Genomic DNA, 27,826 nt, shown 5'->3' on the forward strand with positions numbered 1-27,826 from the left:
ATTATGATGCATATGAGATGGACATGTTTTTTTCATAAAGCCTCATGGTACCACTGGAGCCTCAATTTCTCTCTTTGCTCTGGGACGATGTGGTTCATAAACCCTGTTAGCTTTGAAACAAAATCATCTGTGAAATTAGATTTATTCTCTGTCTTAAATTATAGTTAAAGTGTGCACTTCTGACTATGCTGCTTTCATTGTCGAAGATAATGAAGTCACTATAAAGTCTGGTAAGATCTGAATGAAAAGTTGTGTCTTTTATAGATGTGACTTAGGAGTTGATTGATACATTGATTGTTCTGGAATTGACAGAAACTGTCATGAAAAGGGGCATAAGAACAGACAGCTAAATTAAACGATTAATAGCAAGGGGTTTTGATCTGTGCCTGAAAAAATAAGGTATTATCATTATAAAAAAGGATTATTATGCTTAGTGCTGTCAGCCAATTAAAAAGTTGATCTAATTAATTTAAGGCTGTGTATCTAATTAATCACAATAAACTGCACATGTTGATAATTTGAGACTAAATACATTTTTTGCTTCTGAGGGTGCCCAGAGTCAAGCTCACCAAACATCGACATAGCTGCCGAAGTCAAGCTCGATGGCATCTCTTTTGTCTGGGCTTTTTAACCCCTACTACCTGCCCACACAGTACCCTGGGTCATGCTTACTCACTCCATCCATCCCTTACTCTGCCCTAAAGGTGTGGACTGTTATTTTTTCAACAGATTATTGTTACATGCTCCATATGCAAGGACATCCAGAGTATGACCTGGGTTGTGTCAATCCTCCTTCGCACCTGATGGTACCCTGAGGAGGCTTACTTGCCATTACATGCCTTGCTACAGACTCAGTTTTTGACCAAACATGATCTAAAAGCTTTGCACAGCATTGTAGATATAGGAGGTCAGTAGATTGTGAATTTACCTAGGGACAAGTTGTGTCCTTATGTCAAAATAATTTGTCTATATGTATTTTTATAAATGACATTATATAGGCTAGCATTAATCTATTAATCAAATATATGAAAGGGTAAAAAGTATACACTGCTTTAAGGTTGTTGTTGTTGGGATTTTTTTGTTTGTTTTTTCAAAATTTCTTGAATTGTTGCAATTTTTCTAAAAAAAAAAAAAAAAAAAAATATATATATATATATATATATATATATATATATACAATTTTTAATTTTTATTTTTTATATTTTTGCTGTATATGAATTTTCTCCACGGACACTCTTTCCTGCAATTCTGCTTTAAAGGGCATGACAACAATGTTATCAGATTCTGACAATTCTGGGATGCTGCTGAACCCTGCAGCATAAAATACTTGTATAGGTCAGTGCACACAGCACCGTTAATCTTTTTAGCATTATGACTCATGGGTCTGATTATGTTGTCAATGTGTTGCTTCTCTGACCGCTGGTAATTGTCTGAATCTGTTTGGCTCAGTTATGTGAGGACAGGCTACTATCTGCGTCACTTTGACTCAGCTCTTTGGCTTGTAGACTATAACTTAGCTTAGCTAATAGCCTGTTCAATAAGCCAACACAATATTGTCAGACTTTCTCCTGAAAATTATTAAATTAAAAAAGCAATAAATCAGTATTATCTGGGAAAACTGCGCTGATTCTTCTTAATTGTTAGACTAACACAAACATTTGACAAACAACTTGGCTCGGGGGCTCTTGAGTGAGCGTCTGAGGCGTTTTACGGTCACCTTAGATCTATAAAAATGGGTCATTTTCACGTAGAAAGGTCAACGCTTCTAGAATTACAGATTAATTTTTTTGGTGATAAATTCTTGGGTTTAACTCACTTCTCTTTTTTTATCACGAGAGGTCATTGAAATGCTCACCTTCACCCGCAGATGGCAGAAGAGCAGCAGAGGAAATGACAACAGCGACGTTACTCTCGCGAGACTTCCAATGTCACGTCATTCCATGATGGCTGAAGATCCTGGCGGAACATTTTTCAATTTCTCTGTCATTTTTCTTTTTTCCTCTCTACCTCTGCTTGCCATAGAGACATGGCAGGACTCACAGGCCCATTAAGCGTCCACAGATCATTGGTGTCGACATGCCCAAGAAAGGGAACCGAAAACGGCTGAAATTCAGGGCCGGGGACGTTTGTTTGGAATCAGGTCGGTAGCATTTACATCAGCCAGCAAGCTAACGTTTGCCCGCCCACTTAATGTGCTTGATTTGAAATAGGCCCTCCTTCAGTCCTATGTTCATATTTATTTAAAATGAAATATTTTACTCTATCATAGTGAAAGGGATTACTTGCTATGATCACCCAAAGCATACCTAGTCGTTAACTATAGGATGTGTGTTATGTAAATACCATAGTTTTATAACAAGATTGCTGATGTACTGGCACTTTAAGCCAGAAGTTGTGTGATGTGTTTTTTTACATATCCTTTTAAACTATATAATAAATAAAAAATAATTACTTTTTTCCTAGTGACAGTTGCTGATTATGCTGATGCCGACCCAGCCGTAGTGAAGTCAGGGAGGGTGAAAAAGGCTGTTGCAAATGCAGTTGAGAAAGAAGGTAAACTATTAAGATACCATTTATACTTTGCATTATATTAAAAGTTTGTACTGATACCGACGATGACACTGTATTTTAGTGAAATTACTCTGCGGACTGGAAGCATCTCAGGGTGCTGTGGAGGAGGTCCTCTCGTCTGCAGCGTGCGTCAAAGCCGGCGCCTTGGAGAGCAGTGACGACCTTGACCCTGAAGAAGATGGAGAAAGTGAAACTAAAGTGGCTCGCAAGAAGAAAAACAAGAGGAGAAAGGGTACACATTGTTATTTTATGAATGGTTTCACTGAGACAAGAGATTAAAATATCAAAACTCTGTATTTGAAACCCTGGCAGGATGTAAACTGAAGGTGTTTGCATTATGTTTTACAGAAAGCAGTGATGGGCAGGAATATCCTGTGGATATTTGGTTGGTGCTATCCTCCTACATTCGACCTGAAGATGTCTGCAGATTTGCTCTAATATGCAAGAATGCCTGGACTGTCACTTGCACGGCAGCATTTTGGACCAGACTCTATAGAAGGTGAGATGCAGTCAGTGTGGAAAATAACATGAATCTCAATGTCTGAACTGGACACTTTGTTTATCTGCTGTGTTTTCTACCCTACTAATGTTCCTGTGTGCCTCACAGACACTACAGGATAGATGCAGACCTGCCATTCCGTCTCCAGCCTGACTCTATAAACAAAATGCGCTGTTTACGGGCCCGGGTGATTCGTTCCCTTTTCCATTTGTATGAGCCATTCGACATACGTGTATCAAAAATACCTGCCCTGCCAGAATCCACACCTACAGCCCTGCTGAACTCTAAGGTAAACTTAAATATGTAGTGAGATGACTGTACTGAGGCCTGTGCCAAAAAATAAATTAACTGAAAAATGTGTGTCTGTTCATGTTAAAGCAATGGAAACTATGGGTTAACCTTCTCAGAAGGGAAGGAAAAACTTAGAAAGAGCTGTAACTAAAGCCTGTTCCATGAAGAAGAGTAACTTGTCAACCTAATGGGATCAAGAGCAAGTTTTCTTTAATTAAAGCTGGGCATGCACTGTCAATTTCAAGGTGACTCTGAAACAGTTGTGGTGGAGTGTTAGCACACTATGCCACTAAATTGTTCAGAGCACACAACCAATGCACATGGTTTATGTGCTCACATCTGACGGTCGTGCACGACCTGTGTGCTCATATTGTAAATGTAAATTCAGTACGAACATTGACAATGTCAATGGATTTTCCTCTGGAAAGTCTCACACATGAAACTTATTCAGATCTATTGCCCTGTTTGCATGGCTCAGATAGCTACAAATGGAGACAAAAATGCTCTTGCCATCTGTCTCCCTCACCCTCACACACACAAACATAGTATTACCAGCAAATACAACTAGCAGTTAATAAAAATTCTGTCAGAAAGTGATGGAAATTCCAGTCCTTTTTAGTGTTCTGCATGTTTTGCTCCAGGAGCAATTAGAACCTTTTTTTCTGCTCCTCAAACCACTCCTCATCTTGCTTTTAGAAAATCGGCTGAATCGGTGCGCAGATGGCCTAGTGGTCTACAGCACTACCCATGTACGCAGGTGGCCCAGGTTCGAACCAGGCCTGTGGCCCTTTGCTGCATGTCTCTCCCCACTCTCTCCTGTTTGCAGCTTTATCCACTATCCTCCTCCTATCAAATCAAGGCACGAAAAGCCCAAAAATAAATCTTTAGAAAAAAAAGAAAATCAGCCAAATCTAGAAATTTTTTGACTGTTGACTGATAAGTGTACATTTATTTCACTGAAATCATTCATTATAATTTGAGCAAACCGTAGATTTTCTTGAACAATGCTTACTTAACATAATATTTGGAATAAAACGTCAATGTTATACAACAAGTAGTAGCTGGAGGTCTGCTGGTTGGTCTGATTCCTGCTTGCTTATTTCCTATGGTTGCAGAAAGCACATCAAGCAGTCATGTCTGCTAGTTTCATGGAGATTTAAGATGCTGTTCGAAGGTTTGTAAAGAAAAAACTTGTCAGGGGATCTGCTTTTGGTTCTACTCTTAACTGTGGGAGTGTGTGCAGTTGTACAACTAAAATATCAAACACGTCAGAAATCCATCCATTCAGTCTCGAGCAGCTGGTCGGGCCATGGCTGGCTGTCATGTCCCCCTTTATGCTATATGACAAACAATGGATGATCAGGCTGAAAGTCGGCCTGACTTTCAAGTGAGTCGTGCAAATTAGATGATGTGTCTAAATAGGGATGAGTACTGAAGTCCGGTGTCAGCACATCAGATACCTACCAAACTGAATCAAAACACAGATTTTGTTGCCGCACCACTTCAGTGCACCCCCACCAGTCCAAACAAAAGACACAAAATATTTTGGACTAAGTAATTCTTGTAGTTCTACACTCATTTTAGTTCAGCAGAGCAGGAACGTCTTTAATTCATTTTGCTGCTGGAGTAATGTCTCTGCTCTGCTAGTGTGTCTTTGTTTACTTCAAGAGTTGTCTCTGATGCAGTGTCAGTGGTGAATATTGGCTAAGTCTTTGATTCCAGAAGTCACTGATTATTTTTCGTATACTGTGCCTGATTGGCATCTTTTAAAGATAATTGTCTCAATTATTTAAGGCTATGGTACCAAGACAGCTTTTATTCACGCCCCCTCTTCAGTGTTCTAATGTATTCATAGGAGCGGGCTCCAGAATACTAGACTGAACTAGACTGTTTGGTTGGGGGGCCTAGACCCTGATTTGTGCAGCAGGAAAATGAATTTTGTGTGCCCATAAACAACAAATCATCCTGTGTTATTATAATGATTAACTTTATGAATTAAATTTACTTAAAAAATACTACAGTAAAACAGAGGAAATAGTATAAACAAATAAATAGTTAAAATTGTAAAGTAATATTTGCTAGTTCTAGTAGGACTAACACAGGGGTCAGGAACCTTTTTGGTTGAAAGAGCCATTTTTGGTCACATCCCCTTCCAGGAAAATCTCTGAAGGGCCGCAAAACACATTTGAACCTTCCAATGAAGGTTACGCAGTCAGTTAGCCTAAGTCTTTGTCAATCAACATAACTGATTGAGCAAAGGTATGAGGCCATCCATTGATGTCTGATCACACTGATAACTTTCCACTTAGCTGTTATTTTATTCTAAGTTGGCATTTTATGATACTGATATAATCATTATCATTATTTTTTTTTATTCATCAAAACACACCCCTTACACCTGCTGTCAGACAGAGTTATAGCAGGATATCTTAGTAGCCTACTGCTCACCTAAAAATGAAACCTCCACTTCATCTTCTCTCTCCATGCTGCTGTCTTTTTGTCTACGTCACAAGAATGCAGTAGGAAATATTGTTTTGGCCCGATCAATAAACAACAGCAAAGTGAAACCCATGCATTACATAGACTAATGACACATAGAGTGAAATATTTCAAGCCTTTATTTCTTGAAATGTTGATGATTATGGTTCCCAGATAATGAAAACCCAAAATTCAGTGTCTCAGAAAATGAGAATATTGTGGAAAAGTTCAATATTGGAAAGTCATGGTGTCACACCCTAATCAGCTAATTAACTCCAAACACCTGCAAAGGTTTCCTGTGCCTTTAACTGGTCTCTCAGTCTGGGTCAGTAGGCTATACAAACATGGGGAAGACTGCAGACTTCCAGAAGACAGTCATTGACTGCGTTTACATGGACATGAGTATCCCGGTTATGAGTCATATCCCAGTTTTTATCATATTCGGGATATTGTGTTTACATGCGCACAGAGAAACCCGGTTATTCATATTCCCGTATACATGAGAAAAACTAGTATCCCGGTTTGTGATCACTGAATCATCCGCGCAGGTGCCTGTGATTTTATTTTACAACACCAGATGAGGTAACTTTGTAATTTGAGGAAATTAGATCACTGTTGGTTATTTTGGGCTTAACACAGCTAAATGCAAGTATCACATCGCAGAAATGGTATCCACCTCATCCAACAACGGGAGTAGACAAAAATAATCTTGTTTATATTAAGAACGCTTCCTTACAGGCAAAGAATCTGCAGATAAAGAGAGACTGAGAGGATGGCAAGCAGTGAAAAGGAAATCTCAAAAAAATAAGCTCAATATTGCTTGATATTTTAAATTATTCTTGCTATTAGGCTATTAGAATTCTTACTATTAAACACTATGAAAGTTTGGCTGAGACGCCAAGAAAGCACAAAGCAACTTGCAGTTGACTGACTTCCCTAAATACTGTCCCGGAAAGCACTTCAAAATAAAAGCCTGTCAAAACAGGGGCAGCTCAAAGTCGGTCTTGAAAAAGGTTATGTTTTTACTTTGAAAAATACACTGGAAGAGTTGTCGTTTCTGTGCAGGATTCTTACCGAGTGCTGTCTTTCCATCTTCAGCTCACAGAGCTTTAATTCCCTCTAACTCATGGTGTGCGGTCATTCTCTTGTCTCCACAGTAAAATACGCTCATGTTTCATTCATGGCTGCATATTAAACTGTTCAGTTCATGTTTTATCTAAATATGAGCGCGTTTTGACACAAAACTGCTGTCAGTTCACAGACTGATCCGCTGCAGACAGCCGCTCAGCTGTCACTCTCTCTGGGCAGAGATCAGCTGTTCCTCCGCCACACAGTATTTACAGCATCCTATCTGAAGTTAAATGAAGTTGAATCAAAGTTGTGCCTGCGCAGGTAGTCTACAACTGTGAGAAAATGGGATACTGCGTGTATATGGCACAGTATCCTGTTTTCTTTTGGAGTTCTCTAGGTAGCAAAAGCGGGTTTCTCAAAACCGGGATGCCGTAATATCCCGTTTTCTGAAGACGTATATATGCACAAAGAGAAACCGGGATACTCCGAAAACCCGACAGAAAACGGGATACTAAAGTCCACGAAAACGCAGTCACTGACACCCTCCACAAGGAGGGTAAGCCACAAGGTCATTGCTAAAGACGCTGGTTGTTCACAGAGTGCTGTATCCAGGCATATTCATAGAAAGTTGAGTGGACAGAAAAAGTCTGGTAGGAAAAGGTGCACCAGCATAAGGGATAACCGCAGCCTTGAGAGGATTGTCAAGCAAAATCCATTCAAGAATTTGGGGGAGCTTCACAAGGAGTGGACTGAGGCTTAAGTCAGCGCATCAAGAGCCACTACACACAGACGAATCCTAGACACGGGCTACAAATGTAGTATTCCTCGTGTCAAGCCACTCTGGGCTGTGGAGAAAAAGAACTGGATTGTTGCTGGGTGGTCCAAAGTCCTCTTCTCAGATGAAAGTAAATTTTGCATGTCATTTGGAAATCAAGGTCCCAGAGTCTGGAGGAAGAGTGGAGAGGCACAGATTCCATGTTGTTTAAAGTCCAGTGTGAAGTTTTCACAGTCAGTGATGATTTGGGCTGCCATGGCATCTGCTGGTGTTGGTCCACTGTGTTTTCTGAAGTCCACAGTCAAAGCAGCCATCTACCAGGACATTTTAGAGCACTTCATGCTTCCTTCTGCTGAAAAGCTTTATGGAGATGCTGATTTCATTTTCCAGCAGGACTTGGCACCTGCCCACACTACCAAAGGTACCAAAAGCTGGTTCAATGACCATGGTGTTGCTGTGCTTGATTGGCCAGCAAACTGGCCTGACCTGAACCCCATAGAGAATCTATGGGTTATTGTCAAGAGGAAGATAGAGACACCAGACCCAAAAAAGGCCGCTGTCAAAGCAACCTGGGCTTCCATTACATCTGAGCAGTGCCACAGGCTGATCACCTCTATGCCACTCCACATTAGTGCAGTAATTCGTGCAAAAGGAGGCCCAACCAAGTATTGAGTGCATAGAAATGAACATACTTTTTGGAAGCCTGACATTTCTGTTTAAAACATCCTTTTTTTAATTGATCTTATGTAATATTCTAATTTTCTGAGACACTGAATTTTGGGTTTTCATTATCTGTAAGCCATAATCATCAACATTTCAAGAAATAAAGGCTTGAAATATTTCACTCTGTGTAATGAGTCTATATAAAATACGGGTTTCGCTTTCTGAAATGAGTGACAAAAAATATTGAACTTTTTCATGATATTCTGTTTTCTTTTAGATGTACCTGTATTTTTCCAACTTAGAGTGGAGGGGTAGACTCAGCCCTGAGTTAATCCTCCTGTCCTATGTCTCTGATTAGGGGTGCGCGGTATATGCAGTAGATGGTATAAATTATATAAATTTGGCCTACGGTAGAGATTTGGACTCTACCAACCAATCGCGATAATGCTTGTTAATGACGTCATCGTATCTGCCTCGGTATGTTTTAACTTATGACTTTCTTTTCTAAGTCCAGTGAGTCAAAGATCCAGGCTGCAATGTTAAATGAGGTCAGAAAAGTCTCTGTAAACTAGCTGTATTCTCCAGCGGTACAGCAGCCAAAGCTAAGCTAACTCAATGCGCAAACACAATACTTCCATCAAGCTCTTCAAAATAAAAGTCCACGGCTGTTATTTTTCTGAAACGCTTTTATTGTGAACGCCTTCACTAGGAAACGCGTTCAAGTCATTAGCAGCTTAACACACCTCATCAGGTTAGAGATGAAATGCGAAACAAAGAGTGCAGTTAGACAGAAGTAAACCTGGAGAGACTTAAAAAAATAAAACATGTTTTCTGTGTTCCTGTACTTGGATATAAATTGAGTATGCCATCAAAGGCTTGTTTTAAGGGAAGAAGGGGGTTAATAACACTTGAATTTGGATTAAAAAGCATTATCTCTTTTTAATTTTGTACTACCGTGATATAATACCGTATTGTCAAAGGCAAGAAAAATACAGTGATATGATTTTTAGGCCATATCGCCCGGCCTATCTCTGACGATGTTTGTTTTCCTTGCTTCTGTGTTGCATGTTAGTACTGTGTGTGGCTTGTCAACCTTTGTCATTCATATGCTAACTGAACCAGGGTATGATAAGTATTAGGAATTCCAGGCTGTCTATGGCCTCTACAGTGGTGAAGCCAGGAAGAGAGCAGAATGTCTTTAGTCTTGTTGTGACAGAAGCCCCTTGTAAAGTTTTGGGTTTGGACTGAGAGCCTGAAGACTTGACCCAGTCATTTATTTTCTGTCTTTTAACAGTGTTTGCTGTTCTGGGTCAGAAAAGTAACAGGTACCCGACCAGATGCATTGTGGGAGTTCAACTTTAAGTTCAAAAAGCAGGTAAATAGGCTTTTTTAAAACAAGATTCTTTTTTGTATATGATAATGTATGATATTGTTAGTAAGTAGCTGCTGTCACGATTATATATGTTTATTTTTGTGGTCATCTTCTTGCCAGCAGGTAAATGGTAGGAATGGTTGTGCCAAGTTATTGTGTACACCCAGACAATATGAAGATGTCCACACAAACCCAGACTCTGACTGCTACATACTTCAAGTCACCACTCTGAACTTCATCTTCACCCCTGTGGTCATGGGCATGACACTAACCCTGGTTTGTAACGGTTTTCTCTGGGGTTTTGGCTACTTGTTTATATGGTAGACATTTTGTTTAAGTGTTTCCTGTGTGAACACATAAACATGGAGAGTTAGAAGTGAATATGTGAGTGTTAAAACACTTTGAATACTTCACTTATACATTGATACTTTGTTAAAGTTTTTTTTTTTTTTTTAATCTTTCTTAAAATGGAGATGATGTTACTAAAATTATTATGAGGTGTAAAAAGGAGAATGGTAGGTTAATGTGTCCCAAATAAATACAAAGCATTCTTCAACTCAATCTAAATTGTTTCATCTCTTTTCCAGTTTACAATCAACGTCAGCACAGACATGCGCCACCACCGTGTTCGTCTGGTGTTCCAGGACTCACCGCTCCAGAGAGGAAAGAAGAGAGGTGATCAGGGTGGGATCCAGGTGGTGTTGGATCCTGTACAGAGCGTGAGGCTCATGGACTGGTGGCACCCACAGTACCCCTCTTCACCCTACACATAGGAGTTGTGTCCCCTTCAGACTTTCTACAGCAGAGTGACACCCAGAACTACACTCTTGTCTCATCCCACTCCCCACAGAAATGAGACATTTGCTTGATTTGAGGAATCATAGTATTTACAAAAGCTAAAATCTTTGTATATTTACACTTTAATGTCACTCTTCAATGTTTGAAAAAACCAACAATGACTGACCTGAGATGGATGCAAATAATTCCTTGATAGTCAAATGAAATATGTGCAGCCTAATCGTTGCATCTTGCTTGGAGTTTTATTGAGAATTCTATTTCTTCTTTCATTGGCACTGAAAGTAAAACATTATCTACAGAATTGGACTGCTCTAAGTATACAAATATGCTGAATCAGACATAAAGACAATGGCCAGCTCCAATCTTTTAACACTCCTAAGATTCAGCATCTTCTCTATTTTTCTGACTAAGATAGAGAATTATAATCAGAAAAGATACAAATGTAAGATTATTAATTGAAACAAGTTAAACATTTGTTGACTTTTCATATATCAGAAATTTCAACTTGTTTAGATTCTCAGTTTGCCTAGAATCTTGCTTTTTGGCATACCAAAAAGCAAGATTCATTCAAGAGTCATATCTGGAAAAATGCACAATATTTTACTGGTAAAAACTGATACAATGAAAACAGTTCCAAGCTAAAAAATAAATAAATAAATAAAAAGATGACATACTGCTCAGTCCTACAGACATAACAAAGAGGAACATGTACATTTTTGCAACCAGGTTTCATTCAAAGATTAGCAAGTCTCTTATTAGTTATCATAGACAGCATTAGTGCATGTTCAACCTATGTGTGACAGTTTTTTAATTAGATGGATCATTTCTACCATGCTTTTGGGTTTTCTCTTGCCTCCCATTACCACATACAATGGCTGTGCTGCAATCCACCCGCGAAGTGCACTGCCGAGCAGATTGCTCCCTCTCTAGACAACAAGAGCAGTTCCACTGCATACGCTCTGGTCCGTTCCCGGCACGCCTCTGGAGCGCTACTTTGTTGGAGATACTCGCCAGATCTATTTTTAGCACTGCCCGCTGCCAAACCGCATCAATCCTCATAGACCAGATTGATCCAAACAGCCAGAAAAACTTACAAAGCATCAAGTAAACTTCTAAATACAAGACAATGCACAGACTCTTAACAGTAAATCATCACTATTTCAACATCATCTCATCCTGTGGCACAAACAAATGGTCAACGGGAGGTGAGTGGGTCACAGAAGTATTATGGTTAACTTTTAGGGTGGAAAATCACAAAATTTTACAAGAACGCTTGCATCCTTTTCAACAAACATAAACCTTTTAACCTAGAAGCGAAAAATAATAATTGACTCATGTCGGAGTGAATGACAAATCAACTCCAAAAAGGCAAAATTGTCTTCTATTGACATACTTGTTTCGTGTGAACTCATATCTCTCCTGTAATCTTGTGCCTCTCAACTTGAGCTCCCTGGTGTGTAAGGTCACTTGCCTTGAAACTTAACAAAATAGCCGCACATTGCTTTGCAGCGGAGTCTGCGTATGTGGAAATTGGAGGTTAGGTTTGCTTAAAAGGTTCCTAAAGTATCTTGGTTTTGCATTGATACGAATAATGAAATACTCTTTTCTCTAGATCATGGGTACTCCTCTTTTTTATGTACAGTGCTTAACAAATGTATAAGACCACCCTAACACTAACCAAAGTGAGGTTTATGCCACAGCTGCCCTAAATTAACAGCGCTCATAATTACCAAAATCACTTTTTATGTTTCTGCAGTGGTTAATAAACCAATATGTAGAAGCTCTTTAACCCAAATGATATTTTTAATGCTAAAATATAATTATTATTGTTATCCATGAATTTTCAAATTTACTGATTTACAAAAAAAACTGAAAAAATAGTAAAGCACATTAATATTTCTTGATTAATGTATAAAATTATAGTTATATACTTGCATTCCTGAACAGAAAAATGAGTTTTAGTGGTTGAATGTTATGCTTGATTAATTTCTGACTTCTCAGAGAAGCCCAGTGAGCCAGCTCAAATTTGGATGAATTCAGTTTGAAATCCCTCATTCCTGTTCAAATGGTAAAAAGTGGAGAGCTCACTGATTACAGCACTTCATGATGCTGGATGGTCTTTGAGACAAATATGACAGGTGGTCAGGTGCAAATTTGTTAAGCACTGTATATTCAAGGCAGCCTTAGTATTATGTGAATATTATGACACTGCTCCGCACTGAAGGGGCCAAAGAGATGATTTACCTCAGACTTCATCCACTCACCTGCTGATCTGGGCAGTGATTTTTTTTTTATTTTTAAGTGATGTTACAATGTGAGCCATGTCATTCACTGCCTCAATGAAAACTCAGAATGGCTCAGAGTTTTTAAAGTTTTTGAGTCTGTATTGAATGTGAGCTGAATTATTTCAATCATGTGCTTGATTATGATGGGGAAAGAGCTACAGTTGATGTGAAATTTTTGCACTCATAAATACATTATGAGAAAACAAACCATTACCTTAATCACATACAGTGTTAGAATGATTTTACTCACTAATAGAAGACATCTGGATGTTATGGCAAGCTGCAGTTCATTGTTTTGTCAGACAACAGGTATACTGTTGGAAATAAAATGCTGCACTGAAATAAAAACTGAAACTTTCCATTCAAAGTAACTTGTTCGTTTCATGTGTTGAAATGTTGATATTATTTAAATTAATTTAACCAGGAGAACTCATTGAGATTAAGAATCTCATTTACAAGCGTAAACCATTGTTACTCAACCCCGCTGAACCAAAGTGTCTAATTGTTGAAAAATACCTTTGTAAGAGCCACAATCCAAGTGGTGAACAGTGGTGAAAAAATGGGTTAAAGTGGCAATAAACATAAGTTAAAGCTGGTAAAAAAGGTCAAAAAGCAGCAAAAATGTGGCTAGAAATGGGTGACTGGGGTAAAATAGGCATAAAAGGCAAAAACTGGGTGAAAAGTCACAAAAATTGAGAGAAAGGTGGCAGGATTGGATGAGAAGTGACAAAAATGTGTTACAGGTGGCAAAAATGGTCATAAAGCAGCAAATAAGGTGGCGAAAAAATGAGTGAAGTGTTTATAATGGGCAAAAAAGTGGGAAAAACGGGAAAAGGTGACATTTAATGGCAAGAGGCAGCTTAAATAGGAAAAAGGGGAATTACAAATTGCATAAAGCAGGATAAAAGAGTCAAAAAGAGGTGAAAAATGGGATAAATGTGGCAAAAAGAAGAGGCAATAGTGGGCTAAAAGCAGCAAAAATTGATTAAAAGTGGCAAAAATTGCAAATAAGGGCAATAGAGACAGCCAAAAACAAAGGTTGACGATTAAGTTTGACAATTAAAGCCTACTGCAGGAGTGTGGGAATTTGGAAACAAACTGATTAATGCTACTTGCAATGGATAATTTCTGAGGTCAAAATTTGCCTTTTTAAAGGTCTCCTGGGGGAATAATATTTAAAATCAAGACATAAAAGAGCCTCAAGTCATAACAAAAGAACCACATTGGTTATCATTGATATAAACCACAATGGAGTTGTCTTCCCTCTTGTGGTTATACTTGGTATGACACAGGCCGATCAATTTGGCATCTAAGCTACTTTCTGTGTGGCTTTGGGTTTAACCAGGCCCTCCTGCTGTTTTACAAGTGTAAGATAAGTTTGCAGAAATATTTGTTTAGTTTAGTAATATATTGAAAATATGTTAATATAGATATTAAGAACTGGACAACCAACGCCCCGAGAGACCATTAAGACATTAAAACCACAGAGATATCCTCATGTCGCTGAAAATAGTATGTTTACTCCATCATTTCACTGCTTAAGACTAGTCGAACAATGGCCGCGATACAAGGCCCTATAAATTGGTTTATTTTGTGTTACAGGCGGCATAGCCATGTAAACTGACATTTATAGGCTACACGCTGAGAGTTCAAAGGAACCAAACTAAACTTAACAGATAATGTAAACTGAAGTTAGACAGCAAGAATGTAGAGAAATAGGACGTCTCAACTGTGGGAGTAAAAACTATTGTCATGTTGATTTTGGATGTATTTTGGGCTAAAGTTAGAGGACCTCTGAAGACTTCCTTAGAGTCAACAGGCATCACGTCATCGCCTCAAAATACCTCAGAGTTTCTGGAGTACACGAGGGGACTACATTTCCCACAAACCCGTTTGCGCCGTGCCATTGGTGGTGGTACAGGTGACCGCAGACGCTCCGAGTTGTGACAACATCTCGACGGTGCAAACGAAAACAAATTAGCCTCGGAAGTGCGAGGTTGTACACGCTGTGGCAGGCTCTGGAAATATACAGAAATTCAGCACAAAGACTTATTTTCTTCAACAGGGGACTTTTCCTCCGCTGTGGCCGGTTGTGGCGGGTTTGGTATCAGAGCGCACGAGAGCAGTGGGCACGCACTTTTCCTGAACCTGATTACTTCGTTCTGTCTGACCTTCAGATCGGGTAAGTGATATTTCTCGGCAGCCACGGAAAATTAGCCTTTGCTACAACACCAACACGTCCTAAAACACTGCAAATTTCAGTTTTTAAAGCGTAACTTGCCTTACGTTGACAACTCTTTGATTTCTTTAGTCAATAATCTAAACACCCAACTTAGAACTTGCCCTTATAAAACATTTGCAAAGCCACCATTCACTTCTCAAAAAATAAAGGAAATGTCATTGCAAAGTCATAAAGAAACTTTTCTTGCACCTTAGTCTAGATCTGGAAGTGCATTCTCATCTGTAGCTTACTGTACCATAAACATTCACATAGACTGCAAGCGTCACAAATCACTACGCATCACATTGAGTGCTAATTTTTGGCTGAGCTTAGTGACAGTACATTCAAACTGAGACATTTGTGAGAACAAAGCACAACATAAATTAGAGAACAGGAACAATGACTCGTGCTTTTCAAGGTTATTTTTGTTTTTTACATTGATGCTTATAACAATAAGGAATGGGTTGAAAGAAAATAACAATAGAGTAACATAAAACTGCAAAATCCAGCTCTAAGTCTGTGTTGGGGTACCCTGTCACCACAGTGACACCCCCTTGGTTTGACCATGATGCTCCATTTCCCCTTTTTTCACTGTCATCAGTGAGCCTCTGAGAGCTGCCTCTTTTGCCATTTATAAGCAGCAGCCAGGCTGGTATCAGTAACAACACCTCAGGACGGGGGTATGCTGCTATGTATAAGCTGTGACTGTAAAACGGCACAGACCATAATACCCCGCTGCTTATTCAAGTATTGTGCTTCAAAGTCCTGCATGGTGCACTGTACTGAAGGCACCACTGGCCATTTTTGCCCCCCTTTGTCCCCTCTGCAAAGCAAACTTTATTTACATACCATGTGTTTATTATTAGTGTGGGTGCTTGTTGAGAGAAGGGTACAGTTATAGGTTACACTGTCGAGTGATGCACTGTCAATTTTATATTTCAATGATGTCATTTGGCAGATACCCGTGATTTTAATGAGATCATTTGAGGAACTATGTGTGGCAGGCTACAACTGTTTGACCTTTACCATTAGTTACTATAAAAAATGACATATTTGAACAGTGATCACAGAAATCATTGAAATTTGTGTTTGTTTTTAATCATATCTGGAATTATCTACTATGACAAGTTCAGTACACCTGAAGATATACTGATGTTTCTAAAACAGAAATACCTTTATACCACTGTGGGTGGGCACACTGACCTAACCCACTTAGAAAGTATCATCAGATTTCATATGTAAGCCACGATGTGCACATACGTATAGATGTCAGATAAAAACAACGAAAAAAAACTAAGACAAATTTATGGTCAAAAGAAAAAAATAATAATAATTGCAAAATGGGTTAAAGGGGCAGATATGGATTAGAGGTGGTAAAAATTGGTGTGAAAAGTGGTTGTAGATTGGCAAAAAATGGGTTGAAAATGGGTGAAGGGGCGAAGCTGTTGCAAAACTGGCCAGAAAAGGTGTAAAAAGAGGTTAAAAAGTTGCAAAAATGGGTTAAAAGAGGCACACATTAGTTAAAAGTGGCAAAAATTGGTTACTAGAATGCAAAAAAAGTGTTTGGAAAATGTGAAAAGGGGTTAAAAGTATCAAAAAGTAACAAAAATGGTTTATAGTGGCAAAAATGGTTAAAAATGACCAGATAAAGCGATGAAAATGGGTTATAAAGGCACTGATAAGAGAAAAGTGGCAAAAAAGGTTACTACAATGCATAAAAGAGGCAAAATGTTTGGGAAAAATTTGAAAAGCAGTAAATGGCAAAAAGTATCAAAAATGGGTAAAAGTGACAAAATGGCAACATAAAGTAGTGAAACGGGATTCAAAGAGGCATAGTAAATGAGATGAAAGTGGCAAAAATGTGTTACTACAATGCAAAAAAGGGGGAGAAATGGTTGGAACCATTGTGAAAAGTGGCAAAAAAGTATCAATACGCCCGTTTCCTTGTTATTTTACTGGCGAATCCATCTATCAAAGCTCCCGTCTGAACCGGGTTAGAAAGTGAAAGGTCCAATCAACGAGGGGCAGAATCGTGACGTGAACATGCAGCAACAAGAGGCTGGTGCAGTTATGGCGGAAGAGTTTAGCGTGGATGCTGCTAACGTGCCAGTTTTATCAGAACTTGATGACATTTCTTTGTTAACAGAAGAACAAAGAACATTAGTGAGTTGTTTTCTTTTCAGAAACGACAAAAGTTGTGTACTGACATGTCTATAGTCGCCATGGTTCGCGTTATTCCTTGGTAGCTGCACACGCGCTCCTCGGTCGCGGCTACGTCACATGTTTTGTTGCTCTGATTGGCCCGTAAAGATGTGACAGACAGAACGTTCATCCAATCACTGAGTTTTTTTCAAAGCCTCTGCCCTTTCCCAAATGCTTATTACTGGAGGTGCGTGTCAGGTTATAAAAGAGGCAAAATGGATGGGAAAAAAAGTGAAAAGCAGTTAAAAGTGGCAAAAGTATAAAAAATGGCTAAAAGTTACTGAAATGTTGCAAAAATGGCCAGATTGAATAGTAAAAAGGGGTTAAAGAGCAGACGTTTGGACAAAATGGGTTAGAAATGGAAAAAGTGGCATATGTGAGGGAAACAATAAGGAAATGCTATTCATTCAACACAAATTCATTGATATTAATAAATAACTACTGGGGAGGGTACATTCACTGGGTTTTTCAGGGGAGTGGGAAGGCCTGTCCTTCCACAGTAAGTCTGATTTCCGTAGCCTAGCCTGTCTCCTGAGAGTTAATGCAGCGAGTGTATGTCACAGCAACCAGGTTTTTGACATTAGCCCCTTCCCTGACCTCTTTGGCCCTGGCCTCTGTGAACATCTGAACCACTCTACATGAAGCACAGTAAAGGTCAAAGTCAGAAATGATGTGTTTTTTAAACACTTGCTCATGTTCATCATGACATGACTGCTTTCAGTCTTCAGTGCATTTTAGGAATTTCCCTACAGACACTTCGGTTAATCCAGCATGATATTTTTTTACATAAAAATATGATGGCAGCATATGAAGTGAACTACCAGAAACAGAAGATCCAGATGTTGGCTACCTACAATATAATTCAGAAATTTGAATTTTTTTGTTTTTTGGGGGCAGTTTATATTATTTAGAGCATTAGCAGTAAATGGGTTTTCTTTAGTAAACTTTGTGTTTATTAGAATTTTGTTATTCTTTCAGTTTCTATTCTAAAGTGATTTCTGGGAAGTAGCTCAAGAGCTCTGAGGTCAATCAACCACAATGGCATTTCTGGTTTCTGGATGACGCATCTGTCATCATATGTTTTTATAATGTATAAAAAATGGAAACAAACAGGAGCTTCTCCTTTTTGTTGTTCTCTGTTGAGACACAGATGGTCATGTACATTCATGTGGGCAGGTTCCACGGCAGGCCTGTGTTTGAACACACACAGACACTGAATGTGTTGCTCCAGTGTTAAGGCCACATGCTGTAGTAAATATTTATCTCAGATTCTGAGCGTGAGTTGTAAGATCACGTTAAAATGATTAATTTTCTGCAAGGAGCTAGAGCTGCCCTTAAGATTTCCGCTATTCCTGTGCGTCAGTGTATGTATTAAAACATTTCTGTTGTCTTTAATAAAGATCAGAAAGATGTGCAGCAGCTCTGGCACGTAGTTGGAACTATGGTACTAAATTTGTAAGACCACATGCCAACTTACCAATTTAATTGAATTAATGTTTATTTAGTTATTTGTCATGTTGTTCTTTACACGTGCACATAATTTTTCTTAGAATGCCTCAGAACTACGATCCCGTCAAAGAGATCATTGGTACATAAACAGAGAATTTGATCATTGATAAGAGTTAGACCTGTCAAGAGGACAAAAATAAATGTGAGACCTCTGTGTAGCTGTTTATATCTTCACCTGCACTGCATTCACTCCCTTCCTGTGCCCTGAACAAGCGTGTGTCCCGTGTAAAAGTTCTGTGAGAATGGGACAGATGCACACAGAGGAGTTGGTGGGGTTACAGAGTGCAATCAGTGTAAAGGGTCAGGGTTTGGTTTACTGAGCACTGAGGTCACTGTCAGCAAGGTCAGAGGTGAGCAGCCAGTATGTAGAGCAGTGGTGACACCCGACAGACTGATTACCCTCTCTCCAATAAGCGCAGTGACACCGGCTCACATGGCCTGCACAAGAAGAGAGAGTTGAATTTCAAGCGCTGAAACCCCAAAAGAAAGGTGACTATTTTGACTCGAGCACACAAACACATGCTCCTGAACATTTCAAGAACACTTCTGAGTTGCTCGTTCACCTATGTCCCTCACACTGTAGAGTTTTACTGTCAGACTTGTAGTAGGGTCTCAGAAGGCAGGACATTAAAAAAAGCAATATGGCAATCCAAGATGGCGGACATGTCCACACTAAAATGACAGTTTTTGTCTTGCCACTTCATTATGTGCATATTGGTTGCACAAGGTGTGCACTAGTCACTAGTCCTTGACACATCAGCTCAACCTGACTTCACATGGAAACTAAACTCAGCAGATAGCAGGAACATTACCATAAGTAGATGGAGTTTTTTGCATGTAAGAAAACCCAAGTCATGTACAAAATATGATACTTTTAACCAAACATTATCAATACAATTTTCTCCATCCTAGTACTCTTTCAGGCTGGATGTCTAAGCTTGAATTTTGGCTGGTACAAATTGAATTGCCCAACAACACTAGTAAAACCAATGGTATGCTCATAGTAATAGAGAAAAACACTGATTACCCTGACGCTAAACCTTGCTTCCTTAGCTCTCTTGGAGAAACAATCGGTGTGCTCCCCAAGCCAGTGTTCATGCTTTACATTTGGGTGGGCTTTAATTACAACCTTTCACTGTAGTTAACATTGAGGTCCAAAAAATACCAAGACAAAGTTAATTAGATGATATGACAAGCTATCATTATAAAGCTGAATTTCATCATAATGTTGTGGTGGTTATCTGATTTATAGTGATGTTATGTTGCAAAGTTTGATGGTGAGGAATGTACAGTATTATCGGCATGATAATGGTGTCACTATTTGCTAAAAGTTAAATATCTGTATTGGCAGATAAGACCATTTCTGCTGAGAATTACAGTCAATATTTCAGCTGTACACATCAGCAGTTTAAATTATATGCAGGTTGGCGTTAGTATCTGCAAAATATACCATTAGGCATAGGCACAGCTGTCCATAAGAGGGGATAAAGGGAAGAGCTTATTGGGGCCCATGGAAGTCAACATAGTCACTGTCCATTTTAAAGTTTAGCTGTGATAACCATATTTAATTTTTGTTTAACCTGATTAACAGCCACTCTTATCAAAGCAACCAATATGTTTTTATTCATTCATTTATGTAGTATGTTGCCTTATACAAAATGTAAACCCCTTTTCCTAGTTAAAAGGAATTAAAATAGGTTTAAAGTGGCAAAATGGGTTATCAGAGGCAAAAAATAGAAAGGAGCAAATATTGGTTATGAAAGCAGGCTAAAAGAGGTGAGAAGGGGTAACAAGGTAATAAAAAATGTGTTTATAGTTACATGAATGGACGTGACGATGCGGAATGCAGTTGGAATTGGCAAAAAATTGCAATATATTGTATTGCAATACAGTGAGTATTGCGATACAATATATTGCAATATCTTGTGATCTATACCATTTTTCAACTGTTTAGCTGATTTAGCATTAGTTTTGCCCTCATGTTTGTCATCTTTCCGCAGTATTTTATTTTCATGTTGCACTTCTTAGAAACCTCATGTGTCATGTCCATCTCATTTGTGCCCTGCTTGCGTTCCTAATGTCCTTCCCCTGGTGCTGCTATGTTTGTCGTACTAACTTTCTCCTGCTCTGTGACAGCCACCTCTGCCGACCTCACCGGACAAACATATTTTTCTATTAGCAATTAATTTGAAGAAAATTGATACTTGGTGGACAAGATGATACAGTATATATTGCCAAACCAAATATTGCGATACTATGCTGTAACGATTTTTTCTCCCACCCCTAGTTAATATGTTGCAGAAAATTGGGTGAAAATTGTGCAAAATTTATGAAAAGTGGCAAATATACGTGGATAAATGGGTTGGAAAAGTGGTTCAAAAGTAGCACAAATAAATACTTTTAAAACCAGAACCCAATAATAGCTTGACACACCTTTCAGCTCTGAAAGGAGGTAACCTTTAGCCAGGACACGTGCTAGCACCAATGTTGCTGATCTGACACACCTTAACCGATTCTATCAATTAATCATAACTGGGGAGGGCTGATTCTCTGGGCTATTAAGGGGGCTAGCCAATTCTGTGGCCAGGGCTGGGCATAGGTGGTTGCCTAGGGCATCAGGCATCACACACTCAAGGTGGCCCACCATGAGCTTTGACCATTTTGAATGAAGCCCCCAGTGTAAAACAACTACCAGATGGTCTTCTTTGCACTACAGAGACTTTACAATTAAATCAAGGTGGGCATATGTTGGTATTAGTATCTTTATTGACTTAAATGAAAATATCGGGATATTGGATGTGGGCAAAAATCCACTATGGTTCATCCCTAGTGATGATGGTGTACATAAATCATGCTGTTACTGACATGATGTGTGTGGTCATATATACCTGTCACATTGCATTAAACTTTTCTAATGCTTTGCTACCTTATCGTAGAACAAATTTAGGCAGCCTTGTTGATCTTTACGTTGAGCTGACTGTGTGTCCTACCAAGCAGCTAAATCCAAAGGAGACACTTTACTGTGCATACGTGAGCCTCTGAGGATACCTAGTATCAGTGCTGCATTTACCTCATGGACATTGTTTGACTATTTTTTAAGTTATAACAGTATACATTTGAATAAAACTTCAGGAAAATCGATCTTTGAAATGCCCTTTATGGAGGTCTGCAAGCTTGATGTCTGCATGTATCGTGTAACTGCAAGAACTGTGATTGGCTTGTGGCATTGGAGGGCAACACTTGGTGATAAGTCAGTTGATGACATTTTGCTGACCTTGAATGAAGTTGCACTCACAAAAGGAACCAGCAAAAGTGTTGCATGTCAGTATTTATGATGAGTCACTCTGAACCCTTTTATTGTGTGTTTGTGGGTTTTTTAAATTTTGTTTGTTTGTTTTTTTTTTGCTATTTTGTTAAGTGGGACCAATATATCAATTTTGAGCAATATTGGTGACTGATACTGGTAACTTTCTTGATACAGATATCATTAGATATTGTTATATTCTTATAAGGAATCACTTGAAACTAGTCAATCCTTTTGGTTTGCTTTGGATTATGGTGTGGGACTGGTGCATTGACTGTTAAACTCACTCGTAACTGACGCCACATTCAATGTGATATTTGTGGCTTAGTTTGTATATTGGTACAGATATTAATCACAAAACTTCTTATTGATGATGTCTAATAATGATTTACTTGTAACAAGTAAATTTTGGGTCAGATAATTAGTTAATGTATGGTGCCCTGTGAATTAGTAGCGGTACTCTCCTGTATTAAATATTAGACTCTACTCAGTATCATGCCAAAGGTGATACTGGTATATGCATAGATAGATCTCTCTTTCACTTCCTGCTATTTTTGACAATAATTTATCTGTAACCAGTTAATTTTTTTATTAACTGCTGTGTTTGGTATTAGACTGCTGGCTGACAGGTAAATGCACCTTTACCCAATACTGCATTATACATGATATCAGCATGGGATACAGTATTATTAAACCCAAAGCTGGTTCCATTAACCAACTTACCACTGGACTTTATCACTTCAGTGCACTTATGTCTGTGTTAAAGCTAGTGACGAAAACCGACCAATAACCTTGTCATGAATGTGTGCAAATTAGCCCAAGCATGGCATCCTGCGTGCTGTGATTATGGAAAAAATGTGTGTTGATCATATTTTCAGCCTCATTGGACTCATGTCCGCTTGTGATGGGGTTAATTTTCTGCAGGTAAACACAGGCAGTGGTGCAAACACACATGCACACTCACTTGGCTCAATAGGTGTACTCTTGTGTGAAAGAGCATCAGGTGTGTGTAAACAAGGCCTCATCCGTGTGCCATATGGATGGATCTCCCCTGACCTGAACAGATTTTCTTGCAGTTTGGTGACAAGTCGAGGAAAACACAGATCAGGAAGTATCTTTATGTTGTTCTGGATTTTCCTAAACTTAAACAAAGTAAAACAGAAAGATCAAACTAATTACCAAGTGAGTCATTTAAAGATTGGACTTTTCAAACCACAGGAGTGACGGCTTGGCATGTGCTGTATGACAACATGACCCATGATCCATCAGAGGTGAGTGTGGGTGGGACTGTTAGGGGCATGTGCTGAATGTGTGACTCCACTTCCTCATTTATCTCCACTCCACTGTTTCATATCCTCTTTTGACTGACAGACAGTAGTGGTGGCTTACACAGTCTCTCTCTTCTCTGTAAGAATGGCTGCTCAGCTGCACGTTAGAGTGCATTACACACAACAGCTGCCCTGTTGTGGATGTTTGGACAACGTGACTGTTATTGTGAACTGCAGGTCTCTGTATTTGTAATTCTGTGTGGTTTAAATATTCTTAGAGGACTTCTAAAGATATCAAGGAGAGATATTTTTCACTCCTTTTAAAAGATCTTCAGCAGTTTTTAAGCTATTTAAGGACTTACTGTTCCAATAGATTAGGTGAATATTGCTCACTTAGCTAGTTTTCAGATTGCACTGTAATCATCTGAAGATATAAACTTGGACCATGTGATGAAATCGGACTTGTTTTCCTTGCAGTTTCACTTCTTTCTAGAAACTGTTCAATATGTTTTGCTGATTATCTTGAAATAGTTTTATTTGTTCGTATTTATCCACTTGTATTCACAGCCTACATGTATGTTTCTGCCTTAGAGATCATTGTTTAGTCTGCAACAGTGGAACATGTTTTCACCCTTATATGAAGACTACAGCCAACTCCCTGAATATTATGCCCTCTCGGCTCCTTAAACGGGTTTTTCACCTGTAATTTCAGGTATTCATCCCTTTGCTCTTGACTTTAGAGTCCCGAGAATAACAAAGACATTCTGTTTCTTTGTACAAAGTATTTAATATCAATCTGTTTTTCATCTCTTGTGATGATGTTTTATGTCATGTTATGTCAATGGCTGCATTTAAGCATACCACAGGTATTTCTTTACATTATTTTGTAAAGGTGGACAATGTTTTTTTTTTTTTTTGCATCTAGCTTCTTAGGACTCAAAGTTCCATTTTGGTTGCAACGCTCCATGCCTTTCATCTCAGCGTTACTTCCTCTAACTTTAGATGATGATTATATTATATTAGATGATGATTATATTATATTAGATGATGATTATATTATATTATATTATATGTTTTACGATATTTTTCTGGCTCCATGACTGTTATATGTTCTATCAGTTTGTTCTTTATTACTGTGATTGTGCTATACATAATTGGCTATATGTGATTTTAAAGTTCCTGTTGAGAAACTTAGGTCTGAGTTGGGCAAAAAATATAGTCTAAAATGCATTATATTACAGATGGGCCTTTAAATATATCTCAATCAATGCAATACTGCATTATATTTATGGTAAAATTACACTCTCTTATTTAAACCTGTGTGAGGTAGCTGCAGGAGAAATGAGAGGATGTTATAGCAGTCATAGCAGGGGCTCTTTTTATTTTTGAAAGGCCGCTACGGTAAAGACGACAGCAAGGTGCTGTTGTGTTCTTTGCCCAAGTTTATTGACATTTTAATTGGACCATCTCTTCCTCCTCAGGTTGGGGTTGCAGCAGTGGCAGAGTAATCTATCAGGTCAATTCAGTGCCACTATGTATAGAGAAACAGAATTCCTTTGTCTGTGCTCCATATTTGGTCAGACAAGAAGTGAGTGCTGCTCCACACACACACAGTTTCTCCTGTAAACGTATCTCACCGATAATCATCCTCCTGACCCCTCCTTGAACTCCTCCTGTGTTTTCAGTTGTTTTCTTCCTGTCTTACCTTCTCTTCGCTCTTGCTCACTTTGTCATTCTTTTTTTTCCAAAGTCAAACAGATCAGGGACAGCCACATTCTTTATGCTAATGCTAATTATTAGTTTTCAGCTTTTGTAGTTGTTTAAGAATGAAAGTAGGAGAAAGGGAGTTAGAGAGAGAGGGACGAGGGGAATAGAGATGAAAATGAGTTAAAAGTCCTCTAATGATCAGGTTTTGACTTTGTATGGCTATAGTTAACTTGATTTTTCTGTGTGAGTGTGCGTGAATGCAAATGTCTTATCTTTTAACTCATCTCCTGAATGCTTTCCATTCCATCTCTCCCTCTACACGTGGACTCTCACCCATGCAAAAAGAAATGCTGTGCAGCTGGTTGGCTGGTTAATGCACTACCCCCTCTCTATTGCACTCAAACACTCTCATAGATCCACACTTTTGCTAAATCAGTATTAATAAGAGTTAATTTACATGCTGCACAAAAGGGAAGGGTGCTCGCTTACTTTTGCAGCCAAGTGTGAATTTTTGAAAAGACGCCATATAGATATACTTAATAATTCTGGTTTATGTAAAGGATCGCGACAAAAACTATGGTCATGTTGTGCAAATTAGCAGATCCATGTTTCAGTGGTCAGGGAATAAACCCACTGCCTAGTCCCCAGGCTTTAACCAGCTGGGAATATTGACAGCATTGTTTGTCCTACTTAAAGAGATATAGCCTGAGGTTAGCATAGCCGGGTCAGACTCCACTCCAACAAATCAACAAATTAGCCAACACTTCCAACAGAGCAACAATGATAGTATTATATTGTATATGTTTGCTACCTCATTATAACCATAGCAACAGAAGGAGTAAACACGGCAGACTTGGCCGGCGGACATGTATAAAAAGGTCCTAGGCGGTATGTTTATGTGTATGCATGTCTGTGTTTGGGTGCTGCCTCTTGCATGGGCCATTGTCAAAAGAGTACAAGGCTTTCTTGGTCAATGATTTCCCCTCCTACATATGAGCCTTATGATTGGCCAGGCTGGACAGTAACGCAACTTTACCGGCCAATAAGCTGCAGTCCTGGGGGGGTCCTGCCCCTGGACAAAAATAGCACAGTAAATGCACTGCGAGCACTATGAGAACTGGAACTGCCCCACTGTTGAATGCTTTGTGTACAAACAAGGGAAGCTTGTGAGCTGGACGCTGCTGAACCATGCTGGTCAGTGTTCTCCTCTGTTGTGATAGGCACGTCTAGCTTAGTGGCACTTTGATAACACTGTTTGTGTTTCTACACTTGGGGATAAAGGACAAGAGGGGAATAAAAGAGAATTTATAGGTCAGGTTGTGTACATGGATTGAAGAAAGGCCTCAGTGATAATCCACCACACCTCAAATTCATCGCTCAGATAAATTGTCACTATCACCATCAAACAAGCTACTGAACAACATAATGGACATTATTAGGTGTGGGACAGAATATCACTATATCGTAGCCCTGACTTGTCTGATACAATTACTGGTATGTTTACACCAAATATTTATATTTCTGACATAACTGTGTACATACATAAAATGTTTACATGTTTAAATACACACGTTTTTATTCCTATCAAGCAGCATGTGTACTTGTTACAGCTGTCCAAGTTATTTATTAAGATCACAATTATTGCATTAATTTTCCTCAATCACATTAATTGCACGCTTTATTGTCCTTTTTAACAAGTCTTCCTGCAGCCGCAGTGATGTAAAATAAGTAGACCAGCGCACCTCAATGTCTCATTTTAGTTTAAAAAATCTCAGACAGCTCAGTGGACAAGTCAAAAGTCATCTTTACCTTGTATTGTCAAATATTTCACTTTTTACTGTTCCCTTATGGCCTTCTTAATCCATGACAGACTCCCTTTTCCATAGTTAAGTTCATATCACAATCTTCCATCTGCCTGAAGTTTCTAATTTTCTTTCAAAATAAAAGCAGTATCCAAACAGAAGATCACTTACACTGTGTCATTATGTGCATGTCATACATCATGCAGCATTGCACAGCCACTGCCCACGCTGCATGTATTAAGCATTGAATTCTCTGACCTCTAGCAACATCTTTTATTTTGAATGCCTTTTATTTTGAGTTGGGTAGTTTTGCCTCTGTCTTGGTAAAAGTCAGAGCATAACATTTCAAACACGGATATAGGTATAATTAATGGATCACCAATATTTTATTGATTTTCTTTTATGAGTAAAATGAAAGAAAATCAAGAAAATATTCCTGTCAGACACCCCTGTATTCTTGTTGCTTGTACTGTCAGTCTGTCAGGATGCTACAACAGGAATCGATCTCATTAAGTTGATTTTGTTGCTACTAACAATGGCTCAGGCCACTTATAGGTAGGATTAACACTTAGTTTAAAAAAGTGCAGAAATACAAAATGGAAAAAAATGATTCAAATCCAAATAGTGGTGTTTCAAAATGCCATGAAAAAGGATTTGAATTAAGCTGGTGACAGACAGGAAATATGGGGGGAGAGAGTGGAGGAAAGACATGCACCACCAAAAAGCACTGAGACTGAAAATCCAATCCTGTGACCAGTGTGTTGAGGACTATAGTCTATGTAAATGGGCAGCTGCTCTACCCACTGAGCCAAATCTGCACCCTTATAAATAACTTTGACAATCCCATCTATATCTATTATCAAAGAATAGCTATAGCATAAACCCTGGGTTAGTATCATAATGCTTTGGTATCCCATCGTATTGTATCGTGTCCTATCATTATCATATCTTATCGTACCGTATCATATCGTATTGTAATGCATCGTAACGTATGGTATTGCATCGTATGG

The 27,826-nt window shown here is 38.8% G+C and overlaps 2 protein-coding genes across 8 annotated transcripts in view; both read left to right on the forward strand.

Moving 5' to 3' along the window:
• The first annotated feature begins 1,952 nt into the window (after nucleotides 1-1,952).
• Nucleotides 1,953-10,534, forward strand: tmem183a (transmembrane protein 183A). Of its 2 annotated transcripts, none has more exons than XM_041784016.1 (8): nucleotides 1,953-2,140; nucleotides 2,464-2,553; nucleotides 2,633-2,803; nucleotides 2,920-3,070; nucleotides 3,179-3,359; nucleotides 9,643-9,723; nucleotides 9,841-9,996; nucleotides 10,308-10,534. In XM_041784016.1, the coding sequence occupies exons 1-8, from the start codon at nucleotides 2,077-2,079 to the stop codon at nucleotides 10,491-10,493; spliced, it is 1,080 nt and encodes a 359-aa protein (XP_041639950.1). In that variant the 5' UTR covers nucleotides 1,953-2,076; the 3' UTR covers nucleotides 10,494-10,534. The 2 variants fall into 2 exon arrangements, with proteins under 2 accessions (XP_041639950.1, XP_041639951.1); XM_041784017.1 differs by having other exon boundaries at nucleotides 9,844-9,996.
• Nucleotides 10,535-14,707: 4,173 nt separating this feature from the next.
• Nucleotides 14,708-27,826, forward strand: part of tfeb (transcription factor EB) — a 47,627-nt gene continuing 34,508 nt past the window's right edge. For 4 of the 6 annotated variants that reach the window (XM_041782758.1, XM_041782760.1, XM_041782755.1 and 1 more), the window contains exon 1: nucleotides 14,708-14,985. The gene's annotated coding sequence lies outside the window, so the exon portion shown is untranslated. The remainder of the gene's footprint in view (nucleotides 14,986-27,826) is intronic. The other 2 variants (XM_041782762.1, XM_041782764.1) reach the window with 1 other exon arrangement.

The sequence above is a fragment of the Cheilinus undulatus genome, linkage group 3 (assembly GCF_018320785.1).
Source record: "Cheilinus undulatus linkage group 3, ASM1832078v1, whole genome shotgun sequence".
NCBI lineage: Eukaryota > Metazoa > Chordata > Actinopteri > Labriformes > Labridae > Cheilinus > Cheilinus undulatus.

Excerpts from the sequence above, each read along its gene's own strand:
- tmem183a (XM_041784016.1), top strand. The coding sequence starts at position 2,077 with ATGCCCAAGAAAGGGAACCGAAAACGGCTGAAATTCAGGGCCGGGGAC. Across the intron at positions 9,724-9,840 it reads ACTTTAAGTTCAAAAAGCAG|CAGGTAAATGGTAGGAATGG; the intron begins GTAAATAGGCTT and ends TCTTCTTGCCAG. Across the intron at positions 9,997-10,307 it reads TGGGCATGACACTAACCCTG|TTTACAATCAACGTCAGCAC; the intron begins GTTTGTAACGGT and ends TCTCTTTTCCAG.